Below are 20,485 nucleotides of genomic sequence, written 5' to 3'. Positions count from 1 at the left end.
AGAGGCCCGAAAGGATAATCACAGCCTAGCTGTTGACGCTTTCCTTCCATCAGTCTTTCAGACTGGTTATTTAACAAACTTTCCCAGGGGCAGTAGCAGTTCTTTTGTGTCTTTCCCACTCTCTGCAGACTACCCTGGTTAAATATGACACTCTTGTTGGCTGAATCCACTTCATATTAGTGACCACCAGCTGGTATTTTGTGAATGGTGAAGAACCAGTGTTCCACCGTAATGTTGCTGTGCACTTTGGAACCTACAAATATGATAAGAGGCAGTGCACTTAACACACATCACAGCTGGTTACCTGGGGAAAAAATACTGGCTCACCTGGGTTTCCTCCTGGCCTGGGTGTTCTTCATAGCAGCTTCAAATGGGTCACAGAAGCTTTTAAGCTCTTACAAAACCAGTAACCTTAATTCGGGTTTTCAAAGTTCAGCAATAGGTTTTATTTTAATAGGCCACAGAAATAGCATAGTTTTCAGTGGTTATTTGGGGGAAATGACCTTGTCAATTTTCAAAAAGGAGATTACTGGAGCACCTGGGTGGCTCAGTCAGCTGGGCATCCAACTTCAGCTCAGCCCATGATCTTGCAGTTTGTGGGTTCAAGCCCTACATCGGGCTCTGTGCTGATAGCTCAGAGCCTTCAGCCTACTTCAGATTCTGTGTCTGCCTCTCTCTCCCCCTCCCCCACTCACACTCTGTCTCTCTCTTAAAAATAAACATAAAAATACTGTTAATAAATAAATAAAAGATTACTGATTATAAGCCTTTTGCTTTGCAGTTATAATTAAGGTTTGCAGTTATAATTAAAGTTATGGCATGTGAAATCAAATGTTCTGGCTTTTTGCAGAATTCTCAGAAGTCTTTAAAACACAATGTTCCCTTCCAGTTCCAAGTTAGAAGTCAGTGGCAGAGCCAAGAGATGTGATCCTGGGGGTGAGATAGGGTCTAAAACACACGTGGAACAAGCAGGAATAGTTTTGTCACCCACTGCCAAGTGCAGCATCGGGTACCTGAGCCTGCACAGCTTCGTATCCAAGGAGGTCGAACAAGGAAGTACACACAAAGTGCAAGTTAGAACTCACCAGAAGCAAGCTTGAATTTCTCGATTGTGTCATCCATCCTGAAATCTTAGTAAAATGAGATAGAAAGGGAGAAAATTGGTGATGAAAGTGACAGTGTCATTTACATAGGTTTTATTGACTGTACACTTCCCATTTTTTCCAGTGCATCATCTTGTGACCTCTTCAGTGATGGGAAACGTATTTTGTGCACATTTTTTCCTTTCTCTATTTTTTTATTTAAATAAATGAATTTTTAGTGTAAGTAGGTGTAAATGGGTTTTAATGTCTAGCTTGTTCTACAGACAATTCTTATAATTTAATCTGTACGTATCTGGGTCTGATTTACTTGGCCTGAAGTCAACTATTCTTTTACCTTATATCCTGATATAAGAGACTTTTAAATTCTAATTTCTCTAGATCTTAAGTATTTGGACTGGTTTTTCAGACTTCTGTTTTGCTTATTTAGAAACATTTCTCATATTTGTTCAGGTAACACAGCAAGAATCCATGTTCTCATTGAAGAATATCATGGAATATTAATATAATTTTGTACTATGAACTAGAAGCAAATTTCCTCGCCAAAAAAACCTGCTAAAGTACACATTATAAAATCCCAGTTACATTTATACATTAAATCCAGCTGACAGCAGCTATTTCAGAGTTTTCAGACTGCCCAGACATTTCTGTTGAATGAATATCAATGGTAGAACAAATATTTGGGATACTATGTTATGATAATTTGCAGTGAGGCTTAACATGTGTGTTATACTTGTGTGTGTGTGTGTGTATAGGGAGAGAGCAGCCAAGTCCACAATAAAGAGGAAGCTTTTTTTTTTCCCCTAAAGATAAATGAGCCCAATCATAGATAACAAGGAAATCCACAAATGTCATGTTTAAAGTAAGAATTTGAACCAAAAACAAAAACAAAAAAAAGCGGGAGGGAAAGTTGCATTTCATGAGTCTCTAGAATCTTGAATTACTGGCTTTTGTTAATAAGACTGTTTTGTAAGAGAATAAAAAAGAAAAATAATACACAGACTCAGTAATGGAAGGTGTAGACTCTTTAAAAGTAACGTTGGTTTTTGAACAGGGCTCTTGCTCCCCAGATTTTTTTGAGGGAATAAATTTACATGTAAGTCACAGGGTAAATGTAATAAATATGTAGTATAATTAAATGTTAAAATGATCTTTAGAATTTTTAAACCAAAAATTAAGAATCATCTCAAATTGGGGGGAAAGCTTTGTCAAAAATTGATATGTAATTTAAAACTAGAAAAAAAAAAGATCAAACGGACAGTCTTTTTTTTTTTTTTTTAATTTTTCTTTTTTTAACGTTTATTTATTTATTTTTTTTTTGGGGACAGAGAGAGACAGAGCATGAACGGGGGAGGGGCAGAGAGAGAGGGAGACACAGAATCAGAAACAGGCTCCAGGCTCTGAGCCATCAGCCCAGAGCCTGACGCGGGGCTCGAACTCACGGACCGCGAGATCGTGACCTGGCTGAAGTCGGACGCTTAACCGACTGCGCCACCCAGGCGCCCCAAACGGACAGTCTTTTAAATTGGGCATATCTCTCATAAAAACTGGCTATTTTTTATTCTAATTTACTCTTCTAGAACTGTCAAATAATACCAACTCCAGAACTGAACTATGCATGAAATATCATCTTAGTCGTCTTCTGCCCCTTGAGTAAAAATTTCAAGTTCTGTTTGGTGTACCCAAAATGGTGAAACTAGACAATATTCTAGAAGAGACAACTGTTTTGGCCAAAGAGGACAGACTTAAAGAATAATCTTTCTAAATCATTGAGATTACTGATAAGATATAGATATTATCCATAGCTCAGGTGGAATCTGACTAGAAACTTGAAAGTTAAGTTTCTATCAAACAAATGGAAATATTATTTCATACAGTGAGTAATAAAGCTCTCAAACGCCTCTTCAGATATACCAAATGAAAATATAGATGTTTGAAATATATAGATTTCTGGATGACAGATGTAAAAGTGGATGATTAAGAGAGATTTTCGGGGCGCCTGGGTGGCGCAGTCGGTTAAGCGTCCGACTTCAGCCAGGTCACGATCTCGCGGTCCGTGAGTTCGAGCCCCGCGTCAGGCTCTGGGCTGATGGCTCAGAGCCTGGAGCCTGTTTCCGATTCTGTGTCTCCCTCTCTCTCTGCCCCTCCCCTGTTCATGCTCTGTCTCTCTCTGTCCCAAAAATAAATAAAAAACGTTGAAAAAAAAATTAAAAAAAAAAAAAAAGATTTTACCTAACTTCTGAGGTTGACAGCAAGCAAGAAAACCATTTTCTTCCATTATAGTCACAGTTCTGGGGTGACTGCCCATAAATTTGTACTAGTGTAGGAATGGGCCACATCCTACGTTTAATTCTAAAGGCAGGGAATCATACAGGCCAGTCTTTGAGGCCATTTGTAGTTTTTGTATTCTCTGTTAACCACATGACATAGATGACTTTTTAGCAGAGCCGCAGAGGTCTTTAAATTGATTTTTAAAATATAAAAATGTTCAATGTGGAGTTAATAACTAATAATAGCCACTAAATGAGAAGGTCTACAGAGAACCAATTCTTTCATACTCTGTGGGGTTGGGAGACAGTCTGAAATGTGTCAGACAAAAGACTCTCAGGCTGTTAATCCTAGAAATACTATCTCAGATTGATCTTAGTAAATAGAATGTGTTAATAACTGACTATATTACAGAGTAATTGAGATGGCATCATCTTTAACATAAAAGAAGACTACCAGTAGTTTTAATTTTTTACTCTCCTGACCCAACTGATCTATTATATTGACTGTGGCCATCAATTTTGATATATCTGTTAATAGAACTTCCTTAAGTGTATAGGCTGTTTCCCTTAGAAAGATAGATTCTAAGACTAAGTATCTGTGACAAAAGGCAGTGTGTCTGTAGATGGTTGAGCACTTGAAGATAGTTGGTGATTCATTATAGTGTAGGACAGTCCAAATATGCCTGCAGGATGTCTGGAAGCCTATTGATTATTAGCTTAAATTCCATAGAATATCTTTCTTAATGTAACTTAGAACCATATAGAAAGAAATATTAGTGGTGTGAGTTTTCTTACCTCTATTCCAGGGCTCTAAAAGTTTTCACTTAACAGGAGGAGTTCCCCTCATTAATATCTATAATTCATTTAAAGTATAACAGTAGATTTTTTTCTTTAAGATAATCAGTTGGCTATTTTATAGCACTTTATAGCTTTTCAATTAGTTTAGGTTTATGAGGGCACATACTGAGCATAATGCACAGAACTGAGCATAATGGGAAAAAGTCATCTTTCTAGATCTCTGTCAACTTCGTAAGCCACAGGAAGAGTACAACTCTGATGTTACTCCTGGCTGTGGAAATGAAGCGTGTAGTATTGTGGTGAAGAACCCAAGCTCTGGAAGATTCCTGTGTGGAATCCTCTCTCTTACTTGCCATCATTTGGCCTTGGGCAGATTATTTAACCTCTCTGGCCTCAGTATTTTCATCTGCGAAACTTCATAGAGTTGGGGTGAGGATGAAATGAGCTAATGTATGTTTTGGGTTGAACAATACAATCCTGCTATTTTTGTAGGACCAAAATGGTCAAATATTGACAATTCATATGGTTTGTATGGTTCGACCTTAAAAATTCTTAGGGGCGCCTGGGTGGCTCAGTCGGTTAAGCGTCCGACTTCGGCTCAGGTCATGATCTTGCGGTTTGTGAGTTCGAGCCCCGTGTTGGGCTCTGTGCTGACAGGCCTGGAGCCTGCTTCAGATTCTCTGTCTCCCTCTTTCTCTGCCCCTCTCTCGCTCATGCTCTGTCTCTCTCTCCTTCAAAAATAAATAAACATTTAAAAAATTAAAAAATAATAATAAAAGTAAAAATCTTTAGAACTTGGTGAGCCCCATGACAGTGTTAGCTTTACCCTTTCTTAAAGGTTTAAGCTTTCTCGAAAAAGGGGCTAATTTTTTTTTCATTGTTTATTCACCTATGGATGTGATCTGCTTATGTTATGAAACTCAATAGCACTAAGTACATGAGCCCTGTGTTGTAAATGCATGTTTTTCCCTTTCTACTACTGAATATTGGGTGGATATGTTAACTTCCCTTTGCATCACTTCTAGTGATAGACAGGATTGAATCAGATGATCCAAGGCTTTCTCCAACACTAATATGCTATGATTCTACAATAGTTTTCTCTTCTTGGCCAAGTTTTAAGAAACTGAGATTCGAGAACAATTCTCTCCGCATTCACCTATATCAAAGAGAACCACACCAAAGAAAAATTGCCTAAATTAATCACAGCCATTTTCCAACTTGAGGTGTGGTATGTTTCAAGACACTCAGCATTAACACAGCCGTCAATCTCCTTAAAACCAAACGATCCTATCCACAAAAATAATTACTTCTCACCCATCCTTGCTTCATAGTATTCTTAAATATCTAGAGAATGTCTTTTCTTCAATGCTTATGTTACTAAAATCCTAAAGGTCACGTCAGGTAGCCACTGTGAACTTTAAAGACCATCCTCTATTAGGTAACAGTTTTCTGAGTTGCATTGTTTTCATACATCTATAAGGAAAGCCTAAACTTGTGTCATTATCAATATCCAGGAACAACATGACTTGAACATTATTGTCTGCTTTAGAAAATAGTAATCAGAGAATTTCAGTGAAAGTCATTTTCAGTATTATAAACTGGTTTTACAGAATGTAAGCTTAAGGATTTTTTAAAGCATTTGTTATGTTTTTGCAAGAAGTTTCCGAAAAAGAAAAGATGCGGCTAGGTTAGAAGGGAATATTTACACCCAAACTAAATATAGAAAAGACTTCTGGAAGTAATAAAATTCTTTAATAATAGAGCATCCTCTATTAAGAAATTGCTGCCTTCTCCAGTTGTATGTTTCATAAAGAAGCAATACAGAGAGAGCTTTGCTTCTGCTTCTATCTGTTGAGAGAAATTATTTGCTTCCAGCCTTCAAAAGATAAATAATTTGAATTTTGGTTGCTTTACAGTGGCCTCTGATTTTTCCCCACCTTTTGTATTCAAAAGTGTCCTTATTCAGTAAACATTAATCCAGTGTTTTAGGCATTGTGCTGATTAGTGGAAAAACAGGAGGAGACACAGTTCCTGATACCAAAAAGCCATCCCCAGAGTGGGGTTTGGGGGTGGAAATAAAGACATATGATGGGAATAGGATGAAGATATGTATCAGATGCAGAGGGCACAGAGCCAGAGCATGTAACTAACTCACTTGGACTTGGGGTGGGAGGAGTGGACATAGCTGTGCCTGATAGTAGTGGGTGACAGTATCAGTCCAAGAGGCCTTCCTGGAGTAGGCATCTGAGTCACCATGATGGTGTTATGGATGCAATCTAGTTTGCAGGGAAGGGGCAGGGAACAGAGACAGAAGAGCTTGATTACTATGCAAAGGAATCTGCGTTAGATGAATCTGAAAGTTATGGAGAGCCATTGAAGGACACTATTTAGAGAAGTAACTTTGTCAGCATTTTCCACTCAGAAAGATCACTCTAGCTGCACTGCAGAGCCTAGATTGGAGGAGGTCCAGACTAGAGGCAGGAAGCCCCTCTGCGTGTCTATTGATGAATCCTGAAAGCTGAGTGAGGGAAGCCCACACTTAGCAGTAGCAGCAATGGGATAAGAACATGTATGAAAGATGTTAAGAAGGATTTGGTGGCAGAGTGCATGAATATTTTTATGATTTATATTTTATTATTATACTTAGCCAGTGTGTACAACTGAGCATTTTCTAGCTCCCTGATACTGTGATTTGAAGAATCAAAATTTTAATGTATTGAAATTATCTCCATTTGAACCCTATTGGGACCTTCTTAGCTCTGTGTAGCTCCATTGTAATGATAGATCTGGTTGCCCCAGGTTCTCTCAGCCAGGGTTGAGATATATTCTTATGTGCTATTTCATTTCTAATTAAATTAGATCTCATTATATTAATGACATGTATTAATGTCTCATGTATTATGACAAAACCAGCAGTTTCCAGAGGGGAGATTGGGGGTGGGGGGCGCAGTGGGGGGAAGATAGGTGAAGTAGCTGATAGGGATTAAAGAGAATACTTATCACGATGACCACTGACTAATGTATAGAATTGTTGATTCACAATATTATATACCTGAAACACTAGTAAAACACTGAATGTTATACTTGAATTTTAGAAAATCAGTAAAAATCATTTAAAAATACATGACAGATATCAAAATATGTGAAAAAACTTCAAAAAAACTAACTTCCAGGTTTCATTGACTTCTCGTCTACCTGCATTCGATTCCTTCTCAGTCTTCTGTAACTCTCCCTGACTCTGTTTTTCTTGCCTTTACCTACGTTTAGTTGTTTCTGCTTATATTTTTCTGGAACTGTTTTTTTCCCCCCAGGATTTGGGGGTTCTTTTATGGCCCCTTCTCCATCACCGGTGACTCCAGCTCAGAATAACCTGCTGCAGCCCAATTTCGAAGCAGCTTTTGGAACAACGCCTTCAACTTCTAGCAGCAGCTCCTTTGATCCATCAGGTGAGGCAGTGACTTTCAAACGTTCTTTGCGTTTGTTCTGATTATAAAATATACCACCTAAGGTTAGTGTGATATCAGAAAACTCATAAGCAAATACTGAGTGGCGACCTGGTTTTAAAACTTTAATAAATCTTTTATTCTGTGTTTTAAGTAAATATTTCAGTACATTTTAGAAGATTTAAGGATAACCTGTAATCCTTTTCTGTGTTTCTGTTTTAAATTTTTAGCAGAGATCTAACGGCACACACACCATCTGTTTGCATGAGCTTACGTGCACATGGTTTAGAGACAGTTAAGGGAAAACAAACATTTTATGCAGTATCTGAATGTGTGGACACTTCCAACTGCTATTGCTTACACCCTCTGAAGCTTGCATGGCCCTCGGTTTTATGAAGTTGAGACACAAATAGTATTCTTTGCCTGCCTTTAATCTTTCATCCTGCTGTCATTTTGTTTGTATTCTCTTCCATTCTACTCTTCCCATGCTGGGTCCTTACTACAAATTTTCAATTGGTGAGTTTTTGGCAATTAAATGTGCTTCAGAAACACCCTAAATATATCCCCTGCCTGACAATTTGGTTGCTTCTATTGCCAGTGCCTAGTTGAATGCTGTCCCTTTCCAATTTAGAATTACCGTATGGTAGTGTTTGTGGTAAATATTCGAAGTTCTTTAACAAAAACTACCCACAAAAATTTTGGCGCGGATAAGATATTAGCAACAATTTATGTAGATCTTTTGAGTCTGCATTTTGAATGGTCTTTCTGTATTCGAGGAATGAAACAAGTGGTAACTGGTTACATAGTGATTAGGAAACATCAATAATAGAATGATTTCTAATGTTTAAAATAGTTTTTCCCTTAAACAATCCTTGAAAGTTAGAACCTAAATTCATTACTATAATGAGGAGGGAGAGGGTCACAATTTTTTACTTCTAAAATATGGTCAACTGTTTGTCATATACTCATTACTAGGTACTAACCATTAGATCAGGTTTTATTCCACCACTAACTTCGTAAGAAACTAGGAGATCTAGCCTTATTTCTCATTTAGAATTGTTTTAAAGATAAGCATTATAGGAAAACAAAATAAGCATTGTAGGATCTGAGAGTACATTATCTAGGCTTTGCTGTAAATTACTACCATTTTCAATAAAAAAGTATTTTAGTGATTGTTTTTAATAAGAGTACCACTTATTGAGTGCCTATATAGAGCAAGCATTATAATAAAGACATGACATATATTATCTAATTTGATCTTGACAACAGGACCATGTGGTAGTAGTATTCTTCCCATTAGTTTTCAGAGGAGAAAACTATAGCTCAGACAATGATTTTCTCAAATTCACACAGTTAGTGAGGCATGCAACTAAAGTGAGCCTAATTCCAACCCCAAAATCTGTGCTCTTTCCTGTACATTACACAGATTTTTTTTCCATCTTTATTTATGTTTACTAGTATTTCTGTACTTTATGGGTAGACATATGTAGACATGTTCTTCTACGTGTTACAGTCATAAAAAGTGTGAATTACATGCCTTCTTTTGTAAGATTGTACATTCACTTGTTTTATAGTTTTTCAAAAGACAGTTTCCATTTAAGTTTGCATATGGCCTTATTTTTTCAATTATTCTGACTCTGGTCTATTTGATTTTTAGTGTTTGACGGTCTAGGTGATCTACTGATGCCAACCATGGCACCAGCCGGGCAGCCTGCACCCATCTCAATGGTACCCCCCAGTCCAGCCATGGCAGCAAGCAAAGCCCTTGGGAGTGACCTTGATTCATCTCTTGCCAGCTTAGTAGGCAGTGAGTAATACAGTTGTTTGTTGTTGGGTTTTTTACTGTATCATATGTGAATTTTTGTTCTCTATCCTTTCGTATATATTTGTTTCTGGATTCACTTACGGGTGAGTATATCAAGGAGCGGACAGAAATTCTTAATGTTCTACCCAGTACAGTTCCTTGAAGGATAGACAATTGTTGTGCCGTTGTTTCACAAGCAGCACCCATGCCATTTTTAGTATAAATTACTAAAGGGATAGAGAGCATACGCAAGCGTCAAACCAAGTACATTATGTATACTAAGTACTTAATTTTTCATTTCACTTGGAAATAAGAACACAGAGTAACTTAAATACTGAAATAATGACAATTGACCATCCATGTGAATTTTGGTTACTCATTCAACAAATATTTACTGACTACCAAGCACTCTTCCAGGCTCTAAGGCTAAATCAGTGAACAAAACAGGTATAAATTTCTGTTCTTACGGTGCTCAGGAAGGGGAGAGACAGTTTGAAATAAGTAAGTTCTGTAGTACATGAGGTCATAAGCATTCTGGGGAAGAAACAGACCGGGCGAAGAGGAGTTGGGAACACTGCAGAGGGGAGTTGGGTTCCCTGAGAAGGTATATTTTGAGCAAAGATCTGAAGGTAAAGGAATGAACCACATGGATCTGAGGGAGAATATTTGCAGGCAGAGAAGATAGCCAGTGCAAAGGCATTGGGGCAGAAAACTGCCTGTCATATTTAAGGAATAATAAGAAGACCAGAGCCTAGAGATGGGTAAAGAGAGAGTCCTAGGAGATGAGGGCAGCTAGTATAAAGACTTGCCTTTCCTTTTAACCCTGAATTTGATTCTTTATTAAGGTGAATGGGTTCACACTGCCGATACCTTTCACTTTTCTCAAGGCTTTGGCAGATCCTTGATACAGACTTTTTTTTTTCCTATGCATTATCCAATGGACATATTTTTCCCATTCATTGTCCCTGGTGTGGGCATCCATGAAAATGCTTTGAGGACACCCATGGAGAGATGATTTTAGTATTTGTTCCTACACTAAAATTTCAACTCACTGAAGGACAGTTGGCAGTTGTAACTGCTTTCACTGGCACTGCAATGTATGATCCAGATTCTCCTTCAAAAATAAGGATTTATACCTCCAGCCCCTGAGAGTACAGTTTTGATTGCAAAGGGTAGCAAGAAAGAATAATTTTGAGTAATTAAATTGCTGTGTCCTGCTTATAGTAATGATTACATGAATTCATGTATTTATCAAAATGTATAGAAATATAACAACCTCCCCAAAAAAACCACTGATTTTCATTTTAAGTAAAAGTGAAGTATTTTTTAATAAAATATCTTCCAAAACTGAAAAAAAAAAAAAAAGATCTACATACCCCCTATCAATATTCCAGTTTCCTTGTTTATAGAGCTTGATGAGTTGAACCTAAAATTCGTATGAAAATGCAAGGAAGCCAGAATAGCCAAACATTCTAAGTAAAGAAGAATAACCTTGGAAGACTCACATTTAGTGATTTTAAAACTTACTACAAAGCTATAGTAATTAAGAGAAGTGGTATTGCCTCAGTGGAATAGAATAACAGTCTAGAAATAAGCATACATCTGTGGTCAGTTGGTTATCACCAAAGTTGCCAATACAGTTCAATGGGAAAAGAATTATCTTTCCAACAAATGGTGTCAGGATAGCTGGACATCCATGTGCAGAAGGATGGAGTTAGATATCTTGCTTACTGCAAAATAATTAATTCACAGTGGATCATAGAACTGTATGGATCGTAAGTGCCAAAACTATAAAACTCTTAGAAGAAAATGTGTTAGTAAACAAATCTTCATGACCTTGGATTGGATAATGTTCTTAGATATGACACCAAAAGCACAAGCAACGATAGATCAAAATAGATAAATAGAACTACGTTAACATTAAAAACTTTTGTGCTACAAATGACACTGTCAAGAAATTTAAAAAAATAACCCACAGAATGGGAGAAGGTATTTGTAAAACATATATCTGCTAAGGAACTTATACCCAAAATAAATAAAGAACTCTTACAACTCAATAATGAAAATACAAATAACGCAATTTTATTTTTTTTAAGTTTATTTATTTTGAGAGAGAGAGAAAGTGAGTGGGTAGGGGCAGAGAGAGAGGGGGAGAGAATCCCAAGCAGGCTTTGCAGGGTTAGCGCAGAGCCCTATGTGATGTCGGGCTCAAACTCACGAACCATGAGATCACGACCTGAGCCAAAATCAAGAGTCGGATGCTCAACCGACTGAGCCACCCAAGTGCCCCCAAATAACCCAATTTTAAAATGGCCAAATGATTTGAATAGGTCTTTCTCCACAGAAGATATATGTATGGTCAATATGCACATGAAAAGATGCTCCACACCAGTCATCTGGGAAATGCATATCTAAACCACGAGATATCACTTCTCACCCATTAGGATGGCCATAATTAAAAAAATAAATAAATAAATAAACAAACAAAAACAAAAGAAAAAAAACAGTGCTGATGAGAATGTGGAGACATTGAAACTCTAGCATTGCTGGTGAAAATGCAACTGTGGAAAGCAGTTTGGCAGTTTCTCCAGACCTGAAACAGTTACCCTTACAGAGCATACCATATAACTAGCCTAGAAGCTCTTCCTATACATCTCTGCCCAGCTTTGCTCAAATCTCACCTCCCTGAGGCCTTCCCTGAACACCCTGTTTAATGCCCATCACCCTCATCCTACCTGACCAGATCCCTTGTGCCCTGTTCTTCCTTTGCTTATTTCCGTAGGCTTTCCTATCACCTTGTAGTAGCCTACATGATTTACTTTATTATTTTATTGTTTTATTCTCCATCTCACTCTATTAGAATGCACATTCCCCTAGGATCAAGATCTTTGTTTTCTTTACTAATGTATCCTTTGGGCTTACAACAGTGCCTGGCGTCTATGGAGGCTCAATAAATATTTGCTGAAGTAATCAGTGAACTGAGATTAGAGTGGAATGAGTAAGCCAATTATGTCAGGAGTCCCCAAGACCACCTTCACATTCAGAGATCCACTAGAATTCAGAGGGCTCAGCAGCACATAGTTGTACTCACAGCTAAGATTTATTACAGCAGCATAATAAGGACACAGAGCTGGATCATTAGGGCAAAAGACACAGGCAAGTTTGGAAGTATCCATATACCGACTTCCTTATGCTCTCTCCTTCCCATGAGGGGAAAAGCATATAAAAATGCAGCAACACGTGTGATATTTCTGCCCAGGGAAGCCCTGTAGAGACTCCACACCCAGGTCTTTTATCGGATGCTGATCATGTAGGCACTCTGCTTAACACAGCCCAAAATTTCAGTCTCGCAGAAAGAAGGAAAGCAGGTGTTCAGCATAAACCACATTGTTTGTACAAACAGTTTAGACACAGTAGCCACCCTTATCATTAGGAAAAGTATTACCGCAGCATGGAGAACAGTTTACTAAGCTGGGTTCCTAGATGCCAGCCACATAGGCCTTTCTAAGAGAACAGTCTCAAGCGTGCTGTGTTTACTCTTTCCTAGATACCAGCTGACATTAAAATGTGATCCTTAAGTATAATGTGAAGTAAAAGAAAATGTTAGATTTCTGAACATGTTTCCTAACATAGTTTCTCCTTTGTAAAATTGAATACAGTCATTCTTAGGCAAAATGTGGACTTTTTCTAGAACTCTCTTTGATCTTTTAAATGTCATATCATTTAAGCTGAGTATAGAGGTTTAAGTTCTTTTTTCTTTTATCCTTTTATAGATCTTGGAATTTCTGGTACCACATCGAAAAAGTAAGTGTTTTTGAAATTATCTGGTTTTCTTGTGACAGTGTATTTACATTTATTTGAGACGATTAAATGCATTGGAGTAATAACTCATTCTTGAGCTCAGTAATTTCAAAATTGGTTTTTATTGCATTCTGGACTCTTGTTTTTGTTATTATTCTACTGGAACCTCCAAACTGTTGGCTCTGCAAGGAAAAGGAACAATCTATTTTGGTCTCCAAGATTGTCACTAAATTATAGCTAGAAATACTTCAGAATTATGGTTTGAATGCTTTAATAGCTTTAAATTCTAGAACACTATTCCTAGCTAACATTGGTTTTTAAAAGTCTGTCATGGAGGATCAATTTTAAGAAAGGATAGAAAGAATGGTCAACGATGTACCCTCTCTTTAGATGCACATTTCAGTACCTTTGAAATTGGGATGCATTTTACAGTAGATATATCTGACAGTCACTGTAAGGCAGGTTGTAGTCATGATGCAGTTGTGTGAAACCTTCTGATGAACCCTCCCACATCTAGAAGAAGTGCCATGATGGATGAAAGAAACTACAGATATTTGATAAAGTATAGAGTATTTATGATATTTGGAAGTTTTTGTAACCAGTGAGGAATTTGGTTGAATTTTGTGGCACATTCTTCTGTTGGAAGAATGCATGTTCCTCTAGGATCAGGATCTTCGTTTTCTTCACTAATAATCCCAAGTGCTTACAACAGTGCCTGGCATCTATAGAGGCTCAATAAATATTGAGATCCAAACTCTAAATGATTTTTTATCAAATGCTTTTTTATACTGTTTTAGATACAATACAGTAAGACTCCTCTATAAGTTTAATTTGTTCTCTTTATTACCACTTGCCTTAAACAGACTACATCTAATCCCAAATAAAAGTATCTAAGGAGCCACACACATTGTTTTCTGAGTAGTGTGTTTTTAATACATGTGTTTGTTTTTTGCGTGCTTGATTTTAGGGGCGACCTTCAGTGGAATGCTGGAGAGAAAAAGTTGACGGGTGGAGCCAACTGGCAGCCCAAAGTCGCCCCTGCAACCTGGTCAGCAGGTGTTCCACCAAGTGCACCTTTGGTACGTAGCCACCAGGGCCCAGGGCAGTGCTAACAATTTGCCAGTTTCCGAGCATGGGACAGAGTGCACTTTGTTTAGGTTTGCTACTGACATTGTACTTCTTCATCCACATTGAGGGGACATAAGCAGGATGCGTGATTTACCAAAATGCGAATTTCATTGACTTTCTATTAATAGATTGTGGCCCATTTTTTTATTTTCATTATTTCAAAATAGTATTTATGCTTCTTTAGATATTACTTCTGTATTTGTACAGTTATGGAAATAACTTTTCAAAATAATTCAGTATCACTGGTAATTATCCATATTTTGCTCCCATTTCTTGCCCAAGTCGCCTAATTGTCTTAAGAAGTAATGAAAACTTTTTTTTTCTTACCAGAAAGATTGGGCAGTTTTCTGTTGTGTAAATGGACTTTGATTTTAAAACTCTGTTAATTCTGCTTACCACTTTTTAAACTGAAACACTAACGCCATCTTTTCTATAAAATTTAAATAGATTTCATGTTTGTGTATTAAATTTCTATTAATACCAATCATTCACTCTGGGAAAGAGTGTATCACTGGAAGTAAAGACTATCACTTTGTGAGATTTGTTACCACAAAAAGGATGTTTCCTAAGGCAGCAAAATTTACTGTTTTCCTGTATATGCTCCATTTTTGGCTAACCTGGGCTAGTCACTGTTTCCTAAGCTCAGTTGTAATTTTTCAGCTTTGCTTACTACCTTCACCTAAGTCACTCTTTACTAAGGCTTTCTTGATGCAAACCTTTCCTTGTTGCCTGAATTAATTCCTAACCATCACCCGCCAACCCCAGCCAAACATGCATAGAAGTGAATTAGTATAAATTAGAATATAAACATTTTAGGTAGACTTTATTAAAATTAATCATGCTCCATAAATTAATTTCAATACCTGAATTATAGAATTTAAAACATGTTTTCTTTTGAATAATTTGATAAATAGTAATGTTTTTATATATAAAGTTTTATTATAATTTTATAAATAAGTGTAAACCAATCTGAATGAAAAGGGCCATTTGAACTAAAATTTACCACTAAACAATACTAATACTATTAATCAAACTACAATTTATACTGATGCGGGATCACCGAGCCCAATGGTCAAAAAGAATTTTTGAGATATTTTACGGTGCAAAAAAGTTGTTTATTGAAGTACAGAGATAGGACCCATGGGCAGAAAAAGCCGCATTGTAAGTGTGAGGAGTGACTGATTATAATAGGGTTTTCTGTCTTACGGAAGGGAAGGTGACATTAGGGCTCCAGGAAATTGAGTCTATAGGTTTCTGGAGGTCTGACTATTCTCAAGATTGTGCTTTTCTTGTAAGTCATTAAGACAGTGACAAACTGATGAAGTTTCATGTCCTCCATGACTGTGATCTTTAGCAGTTAACCATTGGCTTTTTCCTTCCTTTGTTCCTGGGCAGTCTTGAGTGCCTGAGAAATGTTAAATATGTCCCTGTCCCACCTTGGGGAGATTTTTGCCCTCAGCTTGCCTTTTGTTATCTCATCAATGAATACCACATGTTGACATTAAATTTCACAATTTATATTATCATTACCAAATTAAAGAAACTAATTTTCTTATTCTCTCTAAAAGAGGTCTAAAGAGACCTCATGTGTTGTTCTGAGAAGTTTATACTTTAGTGTATTGCCCTTACCAGCAGGCTTAAACTTTTCATTGTTTTTTTAATAGGTTAATTTCAGAACAGTTACAGTGATAACAGAGTTTAAAGATAGACTGGAGGAAAGCTTGGGTATCTGGCAGATAAGCTGTAGGCTTAAAAAAAGAATAAACAAAAAAGTGGTTGAGAACCACAGGTGAGGGTGGAAAGGAAGACACGGAAGAAAATCTCAGGTAGAATCCACACAGGGGATCACTGTGAATGAAGCTACAAGACAGTGGTTGCCCGGGTTTCTTAATGGGGCGGTCACTAAACAATGAGGCCATTTACCAAGAAGCAGAAGGAGGGAGAACTACTTTAGTAATAGTATTAAGTTGGAGACCTTCCTTGGTCAGCACCTCTCCTGAGATCAAGATTTTCACCATACAAGGTTACAGATTCATCAGATACTTAATTTACAGCTCGTCTGCTTCTTCAGGACAACAAGGGTACTCATTATCTGATTAGCAGGCACCGTCACTGGGAATGAGATTGATATTCTCTTTTTTTTTAACTCCAAACTCCTTATTTTTATTTATGAAGCAGAAGATGTTAAATTGTTAGTAATTAAACTCCAGGAAGTAAAAGACAGTACACTTTAACATAAAGTATCCACAACAGCTGTGGAAAGAGAAACGAGACCAACAGAAATAATTTATCAGGAAGGCAGAGTCACATGTTGTTCTGTTTCTTTCTGGTTTTTTGTTATTTTCCTTGACTTTTTAGACAACAATATAAAGGTGGTCAAATGCAGAGTTATTTTATCTTCATTAACTCTAAGTCTTATATATTGTCTATATAAATTTACTGCCATTTACCCATTTACTGCAAAGCTCTTCTTCTATAACAAAGCTCTGGCTTTGCTTTGACTTAAGAAATTATTCTGGCTTAATTACATAAGAAGGCCTCTGGCTTCTTCTCTCCACCCCGTTCTTTCATAAAATGCTGCTTCTGCTTCCCTATTCCTTAAAATATGTCTGAGTCTCTTTTTTTAAGCATATTCAAGCAAAAGAAGAGAGACAACTGAAATAAAACTTCTGCCTCAGAAGCAGCAAAGCAGTGTTTCCGTGTCCTCTGGTAATCTGCAGGCCTCTCCTTTTGAGTAGGAGATGAAAGAGCAGGTGTGAGGGTGAGCATCCTTCTGCTGCCTTCTAAAGTTTCTATTGATAGAGAAGAGCTAAGGTTACCTTCCCAGTTTGTTTCAGATTTCCCTCAACTGCTGCTTGGAGGTACAGCTGTAGAATTTTTCAGATCATAGAACTCAAGTTAGATCTAAAAATCTTAACAGGACTTGAATACTTTAAACATGTCTGCTGGCAGGGCTCTGTCGTCATGGCCATCAAGAGCCCTGTGCTTCCAGGATTACTTTTTCCTGTTGTCCAATACTCACTTAAGTTTCCATCCTACAAACTGGGAAGATTCTTGCAGTTCAGAAACATATGCATTTGGCAGGAGGCCACAGAATCCACATTTCTTTCCCTAAAAACAACTAACCTTCATGTGCCTACATATGAAGCATTCGGTAAAATGTTGAAAAGAAAACAATAATAATAAAAAATAACCTTAGGACAAATAATATTTGGGGAGTAAATTATTAAGGGTTAATCTGTTCAAGCAAAATGGAAAACTTAGACTATATTTAAACTATTTGACCTATTTATTTCGTCAGCAATTTCCACAAGTTCATTTTATTTTGATAACTAACAAAAATCTTTTTTTTTCCATAGCCCGAAGTTCTAATGATAACAATTCTGGTAAATAATACAGTTATCATTGTATAATTCAATCCTGATAAATGATATGATTCTGAACAGCCTATTACCTAACCTGTTGAAATGATGAGTAAGGAGTGAATCTGAAGTATAATACTTGTTTTGTTTTTAAATTTTTTGATAAAATTTACATAAACATTAAATTCTCCATGTTCACAACTTTAAAGTGAATATTCATTCAGTATATATTCAGTGATTTTCAGTATATTTACAGTGTTTTAAAACTGTCACTATTGTCTAACTCCAGAATAGCTCCACCACCCCAAAAAGAAACACAATCCCTTTGAATTCCCACCTCTCCCTATCCCCTGGCATCTAATAATTTACTCTATAGATTTGTCTATTCTGGGTATTCCATATCATCAGACTCCTATAATATGGAGCATTTGGTGCCTGGCTTCTTTTACTTAGCATGACATTTTCAAGGTTCATCCATGTTGTAGCACATATCAGTACCTCATTTCTTATGGCTGAATTTGGATATACCACCTTCTTCAACTGATGGGCATTTGTGTCATTTCTACTTTTTGGCTGTTATGAAAAATACTTCTGTAATTTGTAAAGAAGTTTTTGTGTGAATATATGTCCTCAGTTCTCTTGGGTGTATACCTACGAATGGAATTGCTAGGTCATGTGTAACTCTCCACTGAGCCTTTTGAAGAACTGCCAAACTTTTCCACAGCAGCCACATCATCTTACATCCCCACCAGCAATACATAGGGTCTCAGTTGTGGTTTTGATACAGATTTCCCTAATGATAAATGAGGTTGAGCTTTTTTTATGTGCTTCTTGGCCATTAGTTTGTTTGGTTTTTTGTTTGTTTGAGAAATATCTTCATATCCTTTGCCCATTTTATGATTGGGCTGTCTTTTTATTATTGAGTTCTAAGAAATCTTTATGTATTCTGGATACTAGATACTTATTAAATACTGTATATGATTTGCCAATATTTTCTCCCATTCTATGAGTTGCCTTTTTATTTTCTTGAGAGTGTGTGTCCTTTAATGCACAAAAGATTTGAATTTTTTAAGTTTATTTATTTATTTTGAAAGAGAGAGCTGGGCAGGGACAGAGAGGGAGACAGGTGAATCCCAGGCAGGCTCTGCACTGACAGCACAGACCCCAACATGGGACTCGAACTCAATCATGACCTGAGCTGAAGTTGGATGCTTAACCAACTAAGCCATCCAGGTGCCCTCAAAGGTTTTAATTCTGATAAACTTCAATTTATTTATTTTTGTTGCTTGTGCTCTTGGTGTCATATTTGAGAAACAGTTGCCTAATCCAAGATCTTGAAGATTTACACTTATGTTTCTTGCCAACAGTTTGTATACTTTTCTCTCTTACATTAGCCCTTTTACCTATTTTAGGCTCATTTTCATATATGGTATGGCACAGGGGTCCAAATTCATTATTTTGCATGTGGAAATACAGTTTTCCCAAAACCATTTATTGAAAAGACTCTTCTTCATTTATTGGCCTTGCCATCCTTGGCAAAAATCAGTTGACCATAGATGTCTGGGTTTATTTCCAGAATCTTTATTCTGTTGTATCGATTTATATGTCTGTCCTTCTGCCAGTACCGTCACTGTTTTGATGTAACTTTGAATTAAATTTTAAAACCAGGAAGTGTGAGTCCTCCAAATTTGTTCTTCTTTTTCAAGACTGTTTGGCTATTCTGGATCTCTTGCATTCCCACAAAAATTTTAGGTTCAGATTGTCCATTTTTCCAAAAGAAGCAGTTGAAATTTTGATAGGGATTACACTAAATGTATAAAGCAATTGAGAAATATTGCTATCTCAATATTACATCTTCTAATCCTTGGACACAGGATATCTTTTTCTTTATCTAAGTTTTTTATTTCAACAGTGTTTTAACAAGTTGTTTAACAAAGTTTCAACAAGTCTTGTCCTTTGTTTAAGTTTCTCTTTTTAGTGATCTCTTTGCTCAATGTGGGACTCCAACCCATGACCCCAACATCAAGAGTTGCACACTCTTCTCACTAAGCCAGCCAGATGCCCTAAGTCTTGTACTTCTTTTCTTAATTTTATTCTAAGTATTTTATTGTTTTTAATGCTATTTTAAACGAATTGTCCTTTTAATTATATTTTTTTATTGTCCACTGCTAGCATACAGTGAACACTACACTGATTTTTGCATATTAATGTTGTATCCTACAACTTTGCTGAATTTGTCTATTAGTTCTAATGGGTTTTTTGGTATATTGATTCCTTAGGCATTTGTATATATAAGGTGATGTCATCTACAAATAGAGATTGTTTAATTTCTTTTTTTCTTTCTGGATGCTTTTTCTTTCTTTCTTACCTGATTGCCACAACTAGAACTTCCAGTGCACCTTTGTCTTTATTCTAAGGAGAAAGCTTTCAGTCATTCAGCATTAAGTATGATGATAGCCATGTGTTCTTTGTAGATGCCCTTATTCAGGTTGAGGAATTTCCTATCTTATGTGTGTTGAGTGGATTTTTTTTTTTTTGTCGTGAAAGGATGTTGGATGTTGTCAAATGCTTTTTCTGCATCTACTTATATGATTATGGTTTTTTTTATATATTCTACCAATATTACATTGACTGGGCCAACCTTACATTTCTAGGATAAATCCCACTTGGTCATGGCATATAATTCTGTTAATATCTACTGGATTTAGTATGCTCGTATTTTGTCAAGAATTTCTGCATCAGTGTTCATAAAGGATATTGATTTATAATCTTCTAATGT

The 20,485-nt window shown here is 36.7% G+C and overlaps 1 protein-coding gene across 14 annotated transcripts in view; it reads left to right on the top strand.

The window, feature by feature from the left end:
* The window catches only part of SNAP91 (synaptosome associated protein 91), a 153,789-nt gene that overhangs the window by 113,682 nt on the left and 19,622 nt on the right, over positions 1-20,485 (top strand). For 10 of the 14 annotated variants that reach the window (XM_040474074.1, XM_040474067.1, XM_040474063.1 and 7 more), the window contains 4 exons: positions 7,480-7,614; positions 9,269-9,418; positions 13,189-13,219; positions 14,184-14,295. In XM_040474074.1, the coding sequence (XP_040330008.1) occupies positions 7,480-7,614; positions 9,269-9,418; positions 13,189-13,219; positions 14,184-14,295 (428 nt within the window). The remainder of the gene's footprint in view (positions 1-7,479; positions 7,615-9,268; positions 9,419-13,188; positions 13,220-14,183; positions 14,296-20,485) is intronic. The other 4 variants (XM_040474073.1, XM_040474065.1, XM_040474068.1 and 1 more) reach the window with 1 other exon arrangement.

This window comes from Herpailurus yagouaroundi, unplaced genomic scaffold (genome assembly GCF_014898765.1).
Source record: "Herpailurus yagouaroundi ecotype Mexico unplaced genomic scaffold, PumYag 139, whole genome shotgun sequence".
Lineage (NCBI taxonomy): Eukaryota > Metazoa > Chordata > Mammalia > Carnivora > Felidae > Herpailurus > Herpailurus yagouaroundi.
Note: the sequence above shows the minus strand (reverse complement) of the source record. Positions and strands in the feature narration are given on the sequence as shown.